Source organism: Pectinophora gossypiella, chromosome 3 (genome assembly GCF_024362695.1).
Source record: "Pectinophora gossypiella chromosome 3, ilPecGoss1.1, whole genome shotgun sequence".
Lineage (NCBI taxonomy): Eukaryota > Metazoa > Arthropoda > Insecta > Lepidoptera > Gelechiidae > Pectinophora > Pectinophora gossypiella.
The window spans coordinates 12,192,535-12,208,193 of record NC_065406.1 but is presented as its reverse complement, the minus strand read 5'-3'; the positions used below and the strand labels follow the sequence as shown (position 1 = coordinate 12,208,193).

At 35.9% G+C, this 15,659-nt stretch overlaps 3 protein-coding genes and 1 long non-coding RNA gene across 6 annotated transcripts; 1 reads left to right on the top strand and 3 right to left on the bottom strand.

Annotated features, from left to right (window-relative positions):
- Nucleotides 1–2,241: 2,241 nt before the first annotated feature.
- Nucleotides 2,242–3,637, bottom strand: LOC126382164 (protein archease-like). Its single transcript, XM_050031945.1, has 3 exons — nt 3,455–3,637; nt 3,341–3,365; nt 2,242–2,655 (listed from the first exon to the last, which is right to left on the bottom strand). Exons 1-3 carry the CDS (start codon nt 3,525–3,527, stop codon nt 2,265–2,267), a joined length of 489 nt encoding a protein of 162 aa, XP_049887902.1. The 5' UTR covers nt 3,528–3,637; the 3' UTR covers nt 2,242–2,264.
- Nucleotides 3,638–5,320: 1,683 nt separating this feature from the next.
- LOC126382194 (uncharacterized) lies at nt 5,321–7,976 on the bottom strand. The gene is made up of 2 exons (XR_007569038.1): nt 7,221–7,976; nt 5,321–6,146 (listed from the first exon to the last, which is right to left on the bottom strand). It is a non-coding gene; the product is annotated as an uncharacterized LOC126382194 (long non-coding RNA).
- An 878-nt stretch (nt 7,977–8,854) lies between these two features.
- On the bottom strand, nt 8,855–10,153 carry LOC126382160 (uncharacterized). 2 transcript variants are annotated; one of them, XM_050031939.1, is made up of 5 exons: nt 10,101–10,153; nt 9,617–9,873; nt 9,449–9,538; nt 9,263–9,370; nt 8,855–9,105 (listed from the first exon to the last, which is right to left on the bottom strand). In XM_050031939.1, exons 2-5 carry the CDS (start codon nt 9,869–9,871, stop codon nt 8,965–8,967), a joined length of 594 nt encoding a protein of 197 aa, XP_049887896.1. In that variant the 5' UTR covers nt 9,872–9,873; nt 10,101–10,153; the 3' UTR covers nt 8,855–8,964. The 2 variants fall into 2 exon arrangements, with proteins under 2 accessions (XP_049887896.1, XP_049887895.1); XM_050031938.1 differs by having other exon boundaries at nt 10,019–10,109.
- Nucleotides 10,147–15,160, top strand: LOC126382109 (pre-mRNA 3'-end-processing factor FIP1). 2 transcript variants are annotated; one of them, XM_050031851.1, is made up of 9 exons: nt 10,147–10,394; nt 10,476–10,694; nt 10,914–11,097; nt 12,354–12,497; nt 12,821–12,894; nt 13,405–13,543; nt 13,681–13,991; nt 14,168–14,235; nt 14,707–15,160. In XM_050031851.1, exons 1-9 carry the CDS (start codon nt 10,257–10,259, stop codon nt 14,852–14,854), a joined length of 1,425 nt encoding a protein of 474 aa, XP_049887808.1. In that variant the 5' UTR covers nt 10,147–10,256; the 3' UTR covers nt 14,855–15,160. The 2 variants fall into 2 exon arrangements, with proteins under 2 accessions (XP_049887808.1, XP_049887807.1); XM_050031850.1 differs by having other exon boundaries at nt 13,681–14,006.
- The last annotated feature ends 499 nt before the right edge of the window (nt 15,161–15,659 follow it).

Sequence of the window (15,659 nt, the reverse complement as noted above, 5' to 3'; positions counted from 1 at the left end):
GCCTTAACATTTGAATTTATTCTGAAAACCATCGAAAATACCTACATAAATATGGGTCCTGCCTACCCTGCGCATTTTTAATGAATTTTCAATAATTCAAGATTATTGACCTGTATGATCATATTCATATACCTATCAACGTAAGTGGGTATTTTTTAAAATATTTGTCGTCATTTAGGCTACTAGGTATACCTATCTATTTCCTTTTGTTTAGATCGATATGCTAGACCCTAATTAACCTGGAAGATATCTACTTCCGCACAATTCATTAGTTATATGTATTTATTATTTTGTTTATTTATTATACGAATCAGACAAATAGGTATTTAGACCTACCTATTTAGACCAATTTAGCTATTTGGTCTAATGTGCGATTTTATATATTATATATATTTTTTAGATACCGTGTAGCTAGCAAGGCCGAGCAATTACTACCGGTCCCTTAAATTATTTTATTTAGGTACCTACCTATTAGGTTAATCGTCATTAGGTTAGTGAAAACAACATTTCTTTTATCCCTGTAACCCATTAAATATTTTGTGTTACGGTAAAATAATAACGTGAAATAGCCCACATTTCGCGGTTTACCTACGAATATTTTTTCTCTCAAATAATTTACCTACGTAGGGTTTTTACCCTATAAGGTAAGTATTTACTTATCCGCCCAATTATTTAAGTGTCTATCCTAAAACATAAAATCGGAAATTATATACATGGACTTTCGACATCGATTGGTTTTGAAAATGTCATAGGTACCTAGTATTAGGCAGGTAATAATATAGAATCACGCATATATTCCCCGAAGGGGTACACAGAGGCGTAATCTTTATACACCACACCTCGCCAGGTAAATTTTGTTTATATCCCATGTACCTAGGTAATAAGCGGGCGAGTCTATTTCTGGCACAGATCCTGGAAACCATGTAAGTTAGTACGTAGACTACATCAAAAAGATCTAAAGTACAAGAAAGCGACGATTATAGCTTTGGAAGAACATTTACAGAAAGATAACACGCATTAATAAAATGTCTGCTGTCGTTTCGTATATGTTTACGATTACTCATTTTCGTCTCTTCTGCCTTCCTCAAATAAAAGTCTACTGAAAATTTAGTAGATATTATTGAATTGCCATTTGAGATTCAAAACCAACTTTAAAATGATCGCTCGACAAAACTCTACACTTGAACACATTGCTACCCCCAGAAACCGATGCTCTAGCCTAGCTAAATAATGAATTTGTGAAACAAATACATCTATGTAGTCGAGAGATATACTAGCTAGCTGGTTGTTAAATTAAAAATTAATTTAGACATAGTAGTGTCTGAAATTCTGAATGTCTAATGTCTGCTGAATGGCCAATGGGTTCAATTGAATAAAAGTTTCGCGGTTAAATTGTAATAAAGTTTTTATTAAACGTAAGGAAAACATGATTACGATGATTAATTACAGAAAAATATTTAAAGCTTAATTTTAAATATTACACAAATTAAAATAAAAAAAAATGTCTTTGCTACGTCACTTCAGGATACGGATATCCGTAAAACCGCGAATATGACGGAAGTGAATAAATATATTCTATGGTAACACCATAGACAAAAGCAACGTTTTGTTTTTGGAACATGATTTTATTGATTTTTTGTTCTATCAATGTTCTGTTGATTTTATTGTTTTGTTTTTTTCATTTTCAAGAAACAAATTTCTAATTATGCTGACTTATTGTAAAGAACGATGAATAATATAAAATTGTACAATTTTTCAACAATTCACCTGAAAGCGCCACCTATCCCATTCTTTTAAAAAAATGTGCTAAGTAGGTGAATATATTGATGCTATCATGGGATGATATAATGTTCAAGTTCAAAAGTATAATCACTCGTATTTCATAATAATTATTTTCAAAACCAATTTCCCTGACTAAATACTTCTCATAAAAAAATCGATATACTTCTGAAATTCAACAAAACATGAAAATGTTATTTTTTTTTATTTATTTATATATCCTATTATGTACGATTCGTATTTAATATTTTCTGGTAGTCCTTACGAATTCGAAACAAACTTGCGAATGCGTTAGTTTTTTTTATGAGAAGTGTATTAGGTGTTACAATGGAACTATTAGGTGAATAGATATTTATTTAAATCTCATCTCAAGATTGTTTGAAAAGTTTTAAAAGTAAGTACCTAATATGCAGTATAAGTATTATGGTAGTCATAAGAAAAAATATAACCATTAAAAAACGATTGTAAATAAAAAAATAATTTATTTATATGTCAACAATAACAAATACTTCAAACTTATTATCCTTAGGTTCCTCTACAATCTGCATAGCTGAGTATGTGATGGCTTTGATTTCTGTGCCTTGTGGGTGCTTGCCTATCTGAAACTCTTCACCATAACACTTACAAACTATTCTGAACTCTTCTGTGTTGAACTCTGTGATTGTTAGCTTTTTACATATTAAGTAAGGTTCAACAGAAAACAGATAGAGCAATTCATCAAGGAAGTGGTATAGGAGGCCTATCATGTCATCTGCTGTAGCTTCAATAGTATGCACTTGTCTGATTGTTACATAGTCTAGTTCCGTCATGTAGCCAAACATAGCCATTCCACATTGCTCAAATGCCTCTTTTAGGCTGTCTCCCCAAGCATGTAGCCTGAAAATAAATTATGAATAAATTGTTTACTCTTTTTTTATACATTAGAATTAAAAATGCATAAAAATTAAGTAGAACAAACAGTGGGTCATAAGGGAAATCTGTTTTAGAGCATTTAAAGAAACATAATCAATTAACATTTGGTAGCAGATATTTATATAAAATGATGAATTTATTATTATTGATTGAATACTAATTTACTACACCACTATTTTAGGTGCATCCTATTCCTATCTATCTAAGTTCAGCCAATTTAATGTATGTACCATGTATCATATTATTGCATCACAATTGGCTTTTTTTTATCATTTATATTATCTTTTATTCTAGATAATGTTGAAGTTTAACTATTATATATGATCCTTATATAACTCAATGAAATGATAAACTTTAAAAAATGTGTATGAAAGATATTTAGAAAGAAGAGATAAAGAAACATTGATTATTATTTAAGGACAACACATTTCTTTATTAACCAATAGTTAATACATAATGTGGTGTCCTCAAAAATCATATGTTGGTAAGAGACTATGCGCCCTAAGATAGGATAAACTTTCCTAGCAAACTATTCATTCTAATACTGAAAAATACCAAGACTATAATGTTATGTAGACTATAATAAGTACTATAAATTCGAAAATAGTATAGCAGGATTGTTGCAGAGAAATTATCAAATAAAACTCACTGAACGTCAGCTGTATGGTCCAAATCTGAAAATAAAACCGTAAACTTTTATGGTAAAAGTAAAAAACAATTTGAAAAACATTGTCAACATGGTGATAAACATAATGAAACTTACACTCGTATTTAATGGGCGGTAACATACAATCTTCATCCGCCAGTTCTCCTAATTCTGGATCGAATTCACTCATTTTAATGGTAATTAAATCTTAGTAAAATTATACTAGGTTTTTATACATATATGAAATAATATGATGAAATATATTAAATTTAAATGTCAATGACTCACATACATATGTCAAACTGACAGTGACATTTTTTTTTGTTTTGGTTTTCCCCGAAGGGTAAGGCAAAGGGAACTATGCCCATACAGCCATGTCTGACGTATTTTTTTTCTTGATGATTTGAAAGATGATGATGATGAAACCTAAGCCCCCACCCTCGGAGTAGACTCCTACTCCGAACCCCAAACGAATTAACTCAAAAGTCCGCATAAACTTTTGAGTTATGAAGCGGCTTCCTGACACGAAGCGAAAATAGGCAGATATACTTTGTTCATTGAATACTCCAATATAATAACACTCGCGAATGTCTTCCGACTAACTTAATGCGATCATTAACCACAAAACACCACTTCGTATTAATTATTTAGATTATTCAATGAAGAAAGCAACTGTCCCGTTCCCGTTTCCCGCCAAAAAGCCTGACAGTGACAGCATATATATTTTTTTGTTTTCTCCGAAGGGCAAGGCAAAGACAACTATACCCATGCAACCAAGTCTTGTGTTTTTCCTGATTATGATTAATGAAATGATGACGAGCACACTCCTACTCTGAACTCCAAAGGAATTAACTTTTAAAGTCCGCAGAAACTTTCAAGTTATGAAGCGGCTTCTTGGCACGAAGCGAAAATAGATAGGTACACTTTGTTTATTGAATATATATCCCATATAATACAATCGCGATTGTTTTCCGAGCATAAAGCAACACTTTCCGACTAACTTAATGCGATAATTGTGAGCATCAGAATGACTGCCCAATGCGACAGATCAGTTTTAAAATATTACTAACATCCAATACCTATTAGCTACTATTTAATACCTTTGAATAGATATTTTCTACCTAATTAATAAATAAGAAAATTTATTTAAAAAATGGCCAGTCATTCTGATGTCTGAATGACCACCCACATTTAGAATCTCCACAAAAAGGCTCCGAAATGTAATTTCGCCTATACACAAAGGGCATTGAACATTTCACTATGGAGGCTGGCATAGCCTGGTGGCGCCACCTAGCGGATTTTTTAAAACTGCGGCGCACGATGAAACCTGTGCATATCGATAGGGGGCACTTTTTTGAACAAAAAAGCTTTAATGAACCTATGCTCTAAAGCGTCACGTTTTCAAGATATTTAGCTTGAAAGTTCCGAAAAGTGTTGTATGAACAAATCGATTTTACTTTTATATGCAATTGGAATATAGTGACTAAGTGATTATGCATGGAATATTAGTGTTTAATATACCACATATTTACTTTATTGAAAAATAAATAAATAGAAAATAGGTAAAATAAATATCTATAACTTACTTTTATGTGTAACATAAAAGAAATCCAGAAACACGTCGTGAGATGTACAGCTCATGACTTATTCTCGTGGTAATCACGCTCAAAGTTATTTGCTATGATTGTCTAACAATTTCACACTTTTTGAGTTTTTATGTTTATTCAATGAAAGGCAGCTTAAATGTCTAATCACAGTGAAAGCAGGTGGGGTGTGAAAATTCGCTTTTAGGACTACTTTACTTTACAGCAGTGTATGGAACATACCTAGTTCGTATAGACACACCAACGGGGTGTGTGCCTTCAATGCAACGGGACCTTAAGCTGTTTAGTTCATAACAATCATATTACATGAACACATTGTTCAATTATTCATCGATTTTCTTAGTTGTGTTTTTATAAGTATGAAATAAAACATCGTAAAAGTAGTCATATAGTTATTTATATTTTGCTTAAAATGAAATCAATACTAATTGTTATTGAATACATACAGTGTATATACTTATAACAAATAGGCTTTTTTTATACAAATTCGTACCTATTAGGATAATGAATATCAGTCTTCTTGAATAATCAATCTTCTTCTTCATCAGAAATAATAACTTGATCTAAAAAGGCAGCAGGGGGTTGAATTTCTTGGTGCCGAGCCCATCCCATATACCAAACTATGCACATGACATGAGCATAGCACCCGAGTGTCCGTTTTCCAACTATACAGCTGCAATAGTGACCGACAAGTTTATTTCTGTTTTTCAAACTATTATTTAGCAAGATATATACAAAATAAATTCTGTTGCTCTGGTGCCTCGAGAGTATTTTAGCTCTTGTCAGCCAAGGATCACAAACTACTAAGTTGTATTGATTTAAATTATAGTCAACTTCAAAATCTTCATACACTTCAATGAAAAACGTTCCGTTTTCTTTTAGGTGTTCGCCATAGTAGCTTCTTGCCTGCGTCACTTGATACGGCCCCAGAGACATTATCAACAGATCCTCATATGATAAGATGGGAAACTGTTGAAAGCCTTCACTTGAGTTCATAGCTTGTAAAGCGGCTCTGCGTTGATTTAAATTGTTTTGTATTACAAACTCGCACAGATAGTTTGGGGCGTCGTGCTTAAGGTATATATCGTTGCTTATTTCATTTACGAGTGGGTGATCTGTCACCCGTTTTCCGAAGGCATTTATTAGGGCGCAAGCAATCCTCACTTCCTCTTTTAAATGTGGCATATTCGGTATTGCGTAGTTAGCTGGAAACGATAAGAATACTGTTCCATCAATAATGAAGTAAGTACGTCACATTTAGACTGCGTTTCCACCAGTAACATGCTAGATGCTACGTTGCATACCCTACAATCGGGTTCATTGTGCCGATCAGAATCAGACCCAATTATCTGATTGGTGGATATTAAACCTAGCAACGTAGCACATGTCAGATGAAAAAACAGCCTTACCGTTGTGCTTGCATTAATATGAACTGATTACTCTCTACTGTTACAAAAAATGCAAATATCATTTATTATACATAATTAAGTGGTAATAGTTGGCTATAAAATCTATTGAAAGCGTAAGTCTGGTACACAAGTGATACGCTTGGCGTAAGAGCTATCTCTGGCTAATTATAATAGAGATAAGTTGACGACTTTCTGTTAAAAATGTTTTGCGTTGATTACACTCCGTCTAAGACGCTACATAATGAGAGCTTCGATAAAGTAGGATATATATTATTTTCATACACGAATTTTTTTTCATATGACATTTCGATTATGAAAAGCACGATTGAGAAACGAGCCGAATTATACATTGTCATTTTATGTATTATACTGACCAGGGACTATAATATAGATACCAGATACACTGCATACTGAGATTTTTAATTTTTGCAATGTTCAAATAAGATTACTTAGCTCTCGATCGTCAAATAAGTGGCGAGCATAATTCAGGATGTTGGGGTGCCTAGCAATATAATCTTCAGTTGTCAAGTAAGACTATATAGGACGCCAAGATCTTCGGCGCGGGCCACGAACAGTGCTTACACCACAACAAAAAACATTGCTTGGCACCAACATGACTGGACATCTTGCCAAGACAACAACAACAAATTCAACAATAACACTAACAAAGTCAACAAAAATACTAACAAACTCAAGAGCAATATTAACAAACTCAACAGTGGTAACAAATACAACAGAATGAACAGGATAGAGTCTCAGAACAGAGAAAAGCGCGTGCGCACGTTGAAGATGAAAGTGGCAAACTGACTGAAAGTTCACCCGGCTGCCAATCGTCCTATTGTATTTATTGTATGATGTTGTCTCACTCACACTTATTGTATGGCTATTCGCTATCCTTGTTGATTCCGCCGAAATAATAGAAATTCGTGCAACTTTAAACAAAGGACCTCCATTTTCGTAGTTCCTGGAATTAAACGAGAAAGCAAAATGGCAGTTAATAAGTACACCATTTTGTTTCTCTTACACAGATTTCTTAAACTTCGAGAATTCTGCTTTTTAACGAGTACTAATGATGCCGCACTAAACGCATTGCGTTTATAAAAATGTAAACTTTATTTTATATTTCATTAGATCCTATCGTTGTGTCAAGTAAAATCAAGTTAAGGAGTAAATGACGCCTATATCATACATAACACAAACTGATAAACTCAGTTTGCAATTAGTAACCTTAGATAAGGTGTGCACAGTTTAGTACCTATGTACTTCCTATATAATGTAGCAAAGACAAAAACCATTAATGTTGTTGCAAGTATTTATTAATTTCATTTTTTCAATAAGATAAATATGTTGTATATTAAATAATGTTTCATGTATAATCAATCACTTTGTCACTATATTACGATTGTATATAGATAAATAGTAAAATCGATTTATCCATACGACACTTTTCGTAACTTTCAAGCTAGATATCTTGAAAACGTGACACTTTAGAGCATAGGTCCATTAAAGCTTTTTTGTTCAGACAAGTGTCCCCTATCGATTTGCACAGGTTTCATCGTGCGCCGCAGTTTTAAAAAATCCGCTAGGTGGCGCCACTGAGATATGCCAGAAAGGTTCATAGCCCTTTAGTACCTATTCAGTACCTACCTAAACAAATATTTTTTTTAGATTTTTAAAACAACAAATAAAAAAATATGAACAAAAAAAGTTATAACGAAAATGTTAATTGTTTATTGTTTACAACTCAATTATGCACATAATACAAATTATAAAAAAGGAACATATTAATCTTTTATTGCATTTGTTCCTTTTTATAATTTGTATTATGTGCATAATTGAGTTGTAAACAATAAACAATTAACTTTTCGTTAAAACTTTTTATGCTCATATTTTTTTATTTGTTGTTTTAAAAATCTAAAAAAAATATTTGTTTAGGTAGGTACTGAATAGGTACTAAATTTGTGTATAGGCGAAATTACATTTCGGAGCCTTTTTGTGGAGATTCTAAATGTGGGTGGTCATTCAGACATCAGAATGACTGGCCATTTTTTAAATAAATTTTCTTATTTATTAATTAGGTAGAAAATATCTATACAAAGGTATTAAATAGTAGCTAATAGGTATTGGATGTTAGTAATATTTTAAAACTGATCTGTCGCATTGGGCAGTCATTCTGATGCTCACCGATAATTAACCACAAAACACCAGTTCGTATTAATTATTTAGATTATTCAATAAAGAAAGCAATCATGTCGTTCACGTTCCCGCAAAAAGGCTGACAAGGACCAACAAGAGGAGAGCTTGCGCATTACAACGGATGGGCTTAACATCAAGTGTGTTTTCGCACTAATCAGATTCTTAACACAGTCCATCAAATTGATTCAAAGTCGCCGTAACTCTGTGTACGGTAGCTTATGCACTAATTTCCAGAACAAACTTGTTTAGTCAAAGCACTTGCACATATTAAACCCATTTCAACTAGACCAAACCATTAAAATACAATATATACATACAATTTTAATCTCATTCAAACAAAAAATTAAATAATTCAGAAATATATCACAAGATCTGAGTGAAGCACCAAACAAAAAATTTGCCTTTGTCCATGAGTAATTCAATCGAGTCCATTTCTTCTCTTAGGGAACATCTTTTCCTCAGCATTTTCCACCTTTTGGGCAACATTTGCTAGTTGCTCAGATGCATTTGATGCTGCCTGACCACAAGTCTCTGCTAGCTCTTGAACACCTTGGGATACCTGTAGAAAGTTATAATAAATAAAATTAACTTAATCTGGCAAATGTATAATATAAAAGTTAAATTTAGAGAAGTGTCCTTTGAAAGACAGCTAGAAGAAGCAATTCAGAAAGCATACTATGCTAACAAATACATAGGTAATCATGAAAATAAATTACCGCATCTGCCTCCATTTTCACTTCAGCTGCTGCAGCATGCAGGTTGTTCACTGCAGCCTGCATCTGTGGCACTTGCTGAATAGCTTCTGACTCCAATACTGGAGCTCCCTGCAATCAAAAACATACATTATTAACAATCATTGTTGTTGGATATTTTTAGATAATTATTCGAACAAGTAGACCAACCTGCTGGCACCGATGCATACAGTGGCAATGATGTCTGATTGCAGGTTCTGCAGCAGCCACCTCTTGCATATGCATCTCATTTTGCTGCATCTGAAAATAATTCAAAAATAAAAAGCAGCTCAGATAGACCTAAACCAATAAAAATCGATTTACATTTTAACAACTTACATTTTCTACGAAGTTGGGGTCAGTGTAGTTATTGAGCTCACTGGCCATATTCATCGCTTGAGGCAGCTTTTCCAAGCCTGCTGTAGCATTGTTCATAGCCTGGGCGGTGTTGAGGAGATTCGTAGTGACAGAGTCCCCCTGCTGATGATGCTGAGTCATAGGGTCAACAAGAGGCGAGGAGGCGCCGCCTGCAGCCAGCCCCAACTTGGCCTCTAACTGTTCGATCCTATTTTGTAATATTGTAATGGCATCCATATCTGTAGAAATTTATTAGAAAAGAAAAATGACAAAAGATAAATTATGACAACACAACACACCAAACGTTTGATTGATAATAACAAACAACAAATTGAATATCGCAAAAAAATGGAATTCTATAATCAAAATTTTAATTTCTATTACTTTTTTATTTTGTCAGCCCGTATATATAAAAAGTACTCTGTGGCTCAGCCGTCAGACTATATAAGTGCAAAAATAAACGCACCGATTTTGGCACCGATGAACACCGATTTTCCATCACTCACCCTCACTCACCGCATCGAATCCGTCATTTTGTGACCGCCTTATTATGAATTAAAAAAAAGGATATAAACCCATAAAAAAAAATATTTTGTCTGTGGATTATATTTGGCAAGCGAAAATGGCAGACGCTGTTGTTGATGCGGCGCCAGCCGATGAAAATGATGATAATTGGTTGTACGGGGAGTCTAATGCTGATCAAAAGGAAAGCCAAGAAACAGAGACACAGGAAAAGCCAGCACAAGAGACTGATACAGCGGTAATGTTAAACAATTTAGTTAGTAGTAAAAGATAACCTAAGTGAGTAATTTAGTGATAGATACTATTCTTGTTTGTGTAGGACGGTGAGGAAAAGGAACCAGAAGATAATGAAGCTACAAATGATGACTCTCACTTCAATGATGAGCACTTTGCGGAGGTGGCGCGGGACGAGCAGGCTAATGGAGACGCAGACAGTCAGGATAACGGCGACTCCGACTCTGACGACAGTGATGACGTGAAAGTTACCATTGGCGAGATCAAGTCGGGACCCCAGGCTTATGGTAGTTTGAATATAAAGGTGAGACGTTTTTGAACTTTGGGACTCCTTGTAAGGGCTGATGTACATTGTATTATACATACACACTCTATCTGGGAATCCGGGCCTTACGAGGTTAAATCTCGATGCTAAATCGACTTTCTGACTATTCTAATTTCTGTCATAGATCTATCATTTTATGCAGATCTTGAATAATAAATAGGTGATTCTTTTTATATTGATATTATTGTTTTTCCTTAGCGTGGTGTAGGTCTAGTCGCTGCCGGAGGAGCTGACAAGGCACGCTCGGGGCCCACAGCAGGGGGTAAAGTGACGTTAGAGGACCTGGATGGACCTGGCAGTATAAATGGAGTGCCGGCACTGGAGTTCAATATTGATACCATTGAGGACAAGCCATGGAACAAGCCTGGTGCTGACATCTCTGGTGAGGAAATAATTGTAACAGAAATCTTAAATAAGAGCCCTTGTTTGTTATTTATGTTTTTTCACACATACATAAACTCACACCCATAATCCCTAATGGCTGTGCTGATTCCGATTATATCTCAATTTTAGGCAGAAATCTAAAATAACCCTCAAAATTTACATCAACCAGAAACCCAACAGAATTCAGTTGACAGCACACTTTAAATGAATTGCATACCAACGAGGTACCTGTTTGATTCACTCGGTTTATTTATTGATTTTAAAATTAACAGCCCTCAATCATCCATCCCTTTACTTTTCGGTGGATAAAAAGATGACAGGTATAAATTAAAATAAAATTAGATGATCTGATCGCACCAATTTTCATTTGCATATTTTTGACAAAAAGGCATGACCTTATTTTATTTTGGACAATAGACAGTCATAATACAGCATTTATATGTTACATAATGATAAGTGAAGACAAAGAGTGCCCACAATTTACTTAAATAACAAAGTGATGATATGATTAGATTAATCTTTCGAACGCCGGAACGCGGATCTCGACCAGACACAATGTAAAATCTATTGTGTCTGGTATCTCGGCATATGAGAGGTTAAGGCGTCTAAGAACAATAAGTTATTGATTTGTTTGACAATTTACTATATAGCTGCATACTAACTTAATGAATGTATGGAAACGTCTCATAATGTTCACACCCCTTATGCGAGTATATTACAGGCGTAATGCATTTCTTTCGTGTAGAGCTAGAAGTTTCAACGAGACTTCCAGTTACGTGGGTACTGACCTCTATAGCACAAGCACAACCACTGTGAAAAGACTACTGACACAAGGCTATTTTAACACCATCACTTAGTAAATTGCATGGATAAACTGGCACTGTTTGTGATTGTCATTGTTCCTGTTATTGACGGATGTTTGAAATTTATTTTATTAACGTTCTTTTTATATTCATTCAATAGCCTGCTTTATAGAGTAACTATTGTATATTGTATTGAAACATAGGTGGAGATTTGTAATTAGGATATAGATACTAGTGATTTTATTTACTGTACTATTCAGCTGTTAATCTTCCTAAAAGTAATTTTAGGAAGAACAAACTTATTCCTACTTTAATATTAAGCATCTTTTTTGACTAGTTAAGTTTGCACATGCATGAAAAATTTAAATAAGATAAAGAAGCTGTTTTAAAAATACCAACTTACTTTTAGCCAGCTTTTGCCAACATTGACCATTGATCATTTTATGTGCAGATTACTTCAACTACGGTTTCAACGAGGTGACATGGAGTGCTTACTGTGAGCGTCAGCGGCGCATGCGCGTCAACGAGGCGGGCGTGGGCCTACACTCTGGCCCGCCGCCGCGTGCGCCGCCGCCCGACATGCGCCGCCAGCCGGGTCAGTAGGCACAGCCGACACAGTATTATACATGCACAAGTGTACTTTCGTGTTTTAAAAAACTTTCCGAAAATTTTTCAAATTTACATAACAAGAAAGAATAGTCTGCCAAGAATTTGAAAGTAGTCGACGAAATGAGAAATTCTTCAGACAACATTTCGGCCCTTGGGTATCAATATAAGCACACTTACTTGCTAGTTTAAGAACGAAAAAAAGATTTATTTACATTCTTATTATTTATTTTTAGTTTGCAGTCTTGATAGTTATAATAAAATCAGCAACAATAAATCTATCTAATGTAATTGTATAAATGTTTTTTTCAGGTCCTATGAGACCAGATGACAGCATGCCTCCACCACAGTCAAACAACTACCAAGCGCGGGAAAACACCATTCAGGCAAGACATGCAATAATCTTGTAAAATACAGTTTTTATTTCACATTTTGTTAACTTCACGGAATGTCGCAGCTTAAACATCGCCAACTACGAAGAATTGTGAGTTTTTGATTCATTATTGATTTGATCCAGATTTCTATTGATTTGAGTTTCTTTATGTTGTGTCTTAAGTATTTAAATTAAATCTATGAACTCTTGGCAAACAATGGCACAAAACAACACCACCTTTGACTCATTAACTGTGTAGATTCTAAAACGACTGTAAAATTTATTAAATTTCGAATGGGACATACCAGGAGTTCTAGACACATTCATTCTCATAATCCCCAAAACCAGGTCACAATTTTTTACATTTTTACCCTAATAACATAGCTTTTGCTAGAGGGTTTATTCGAGTGCTTCGCTTCCAAAGGTTACTCACGTTCACATTGGGTCGTCATTGATTCATTCATTATAAAATCATAGGCGAAGTTCTCATGTAAACAAAATAATGGTTGATCGTGTGGAGCAGGTGATGACGGCGGAGCGGCGCGAGTACGGGCGCGGCACGCACCCGCGCGACATGGCCGCGCCGCCACAGGACTACTTCGGCGCGCCGCCGCCCGAACACTACTACCCGCCGCCACACGCGCCCTACGAGGAGCCTTGGGGTGAGCGTTTGTTATTTCACTGAAGAGTCGCGTAAAATTGCTCTACAATAGAATACTTCACTTAATCCTTTTGTATGTAATTTTATTTGACACACAACTTGTAACAGTTTGATTATTATATTGTTACTGTTCCCCAGGTCACCCAGAACAGACGGGCTGGACGCCGTCGGATATAAAAGAACTGACGCCGGGCCCGGGCCCGATGGGCCCGCCGGTGATGGGCCCGCCGCTGGGCATGGCGCCGGCGCTGGCGCCGCACCTGCCGCCGCACGCGCTGCCCGCGCCGCCCTACGCCGCGCCCTACCGCCCGCACCCGCACGCCCACGCCGCCCTGCACATGCACGACCGAGACAGGGAGCGCGAGCGCGAGAGGGACCGAGAGAGAGACAGAGATCGCATGAGGGAAAGAGACGAACGCGAGAGGCGGGAACGCGATAGACGGGATGACGTAAGTCTCCTATTTGTAAGTTTCTGCATTTTTTATAGTCATTGTTGTACACAACACAACAAATACATACATAAAATACAAGACATATACATAAGATCACTACACTACCCATTACAAAAGGACTGCCTGCAGTTCTGAAGAATATTAGTTAATATCTGCATAAACTGTTGTTGCAGGAGGAAAGGGAGAGAGAACGCGATCGCGAGCGATCACGATCTATCAAACCGGAGAGAATACGAGAAAAGTAAGTAATGGCTAATTATAGTTAACTTTTAACTTTGACAAGTTTGGTTAGGAAGATTTCTGTTGATCTAACAGCTTTATGATTTATCATTAATTAATTTCTATTCTAGAAAGCACAAGTAAGTAGTATCGATAAACTTGAATACTTGCCCTTGTAGCAATAGAACTAGAATGAAATTCGTTTATCGTTTAGATTTGGCTCATTTACCGCGTCACGCGCTTTATTCGGGCATCAAGAACGTGAACACATCTTCGATAAGATCTTTATAACCAATCAATATTTTTAATAACTCAACATAGGATGCAAGAATTAGACATAATGCCCACAACTCTTTTAAAACGGGAGTCATCTCTAGTCGGAAATGCCAACGAGTATCTAAGCTTCAAAATGTATAAAATAGTCCCCTCTATAAATTCTTTATGTTTAGACTTACTAATTAGACCTCCATTCACCATTCTATTTAATCCCCAGGTCGTACAGACGTGAGAGGTCACGCTCAAGGTCGCGGCGTCACAAGTCCCGGTCCCGCTCGCCGCGGCCGCGGGAACGCTCGCGCGACCGGGACCGTGAGCGCAGCGTCAAGCCCAAGAAAGACAAGGACAAGGAGGAAGACAAATAAATCTTAGATCTCTAGTTAGGTGTACATTGACCTCACTATCCACGGCGTGGGGTACTTCCCAATGGTGAATGTAAATATGATATTTTCGCATCTTTCGATCGAAGTAAATGGATAGATATTACATGCATGCTTTTAAAACCTATAAAATCGTGCCTTCGTGCTATTCGTAAATTCAGATAGGATTTAATTTCATGTTTGAAATGTTCATTGGGTAACAAAATTAGGTTAGCTACACTAGTTATTTCGGTCTAAGTTTAATTCCAGTGTTGTATTAATTGAGAAGGAAATACAATCTTAAATAATTAATTAGTGTTTTAATTATTAGTCGAGCGCAAAACCACATTTTCAATATTCTTGAGCTATAAAGACGCTCATATTGAAGCTTGATCAGAATGATCCAAGTGCTTGGTCAAACACAGCACGGGCTGAACTACTTCTGGCAGCAGCACCTCATCGTACTCCTACGTTTCTATCCTTTTCTGTTACTCAGAAACGTCATTTACTAGAGCGAGAGTGAGGGGATAACAGTAACACAACAGGGTGTCCCTTATCGGTCTGCCGCGACAAATTCTGATATTTGGCGACAAATTTTCTGTGTAGTCAGATTCCCGATCCGTGATGGTGGCAGTGCCAGGATAAGGGACACTCAAGAATAAGGATTTTGTAGGCGCTGTCACAAAAAATCTCATAACTTTAAACGGTATGTCGACGAGTTCTGATATTATGGACAATTTGTTGGTAAAATCAGATCTTCGCTAGGTGCCGTACCAAAAAGTGATGCAGGGGAAAGCCTTATCCTTGCACT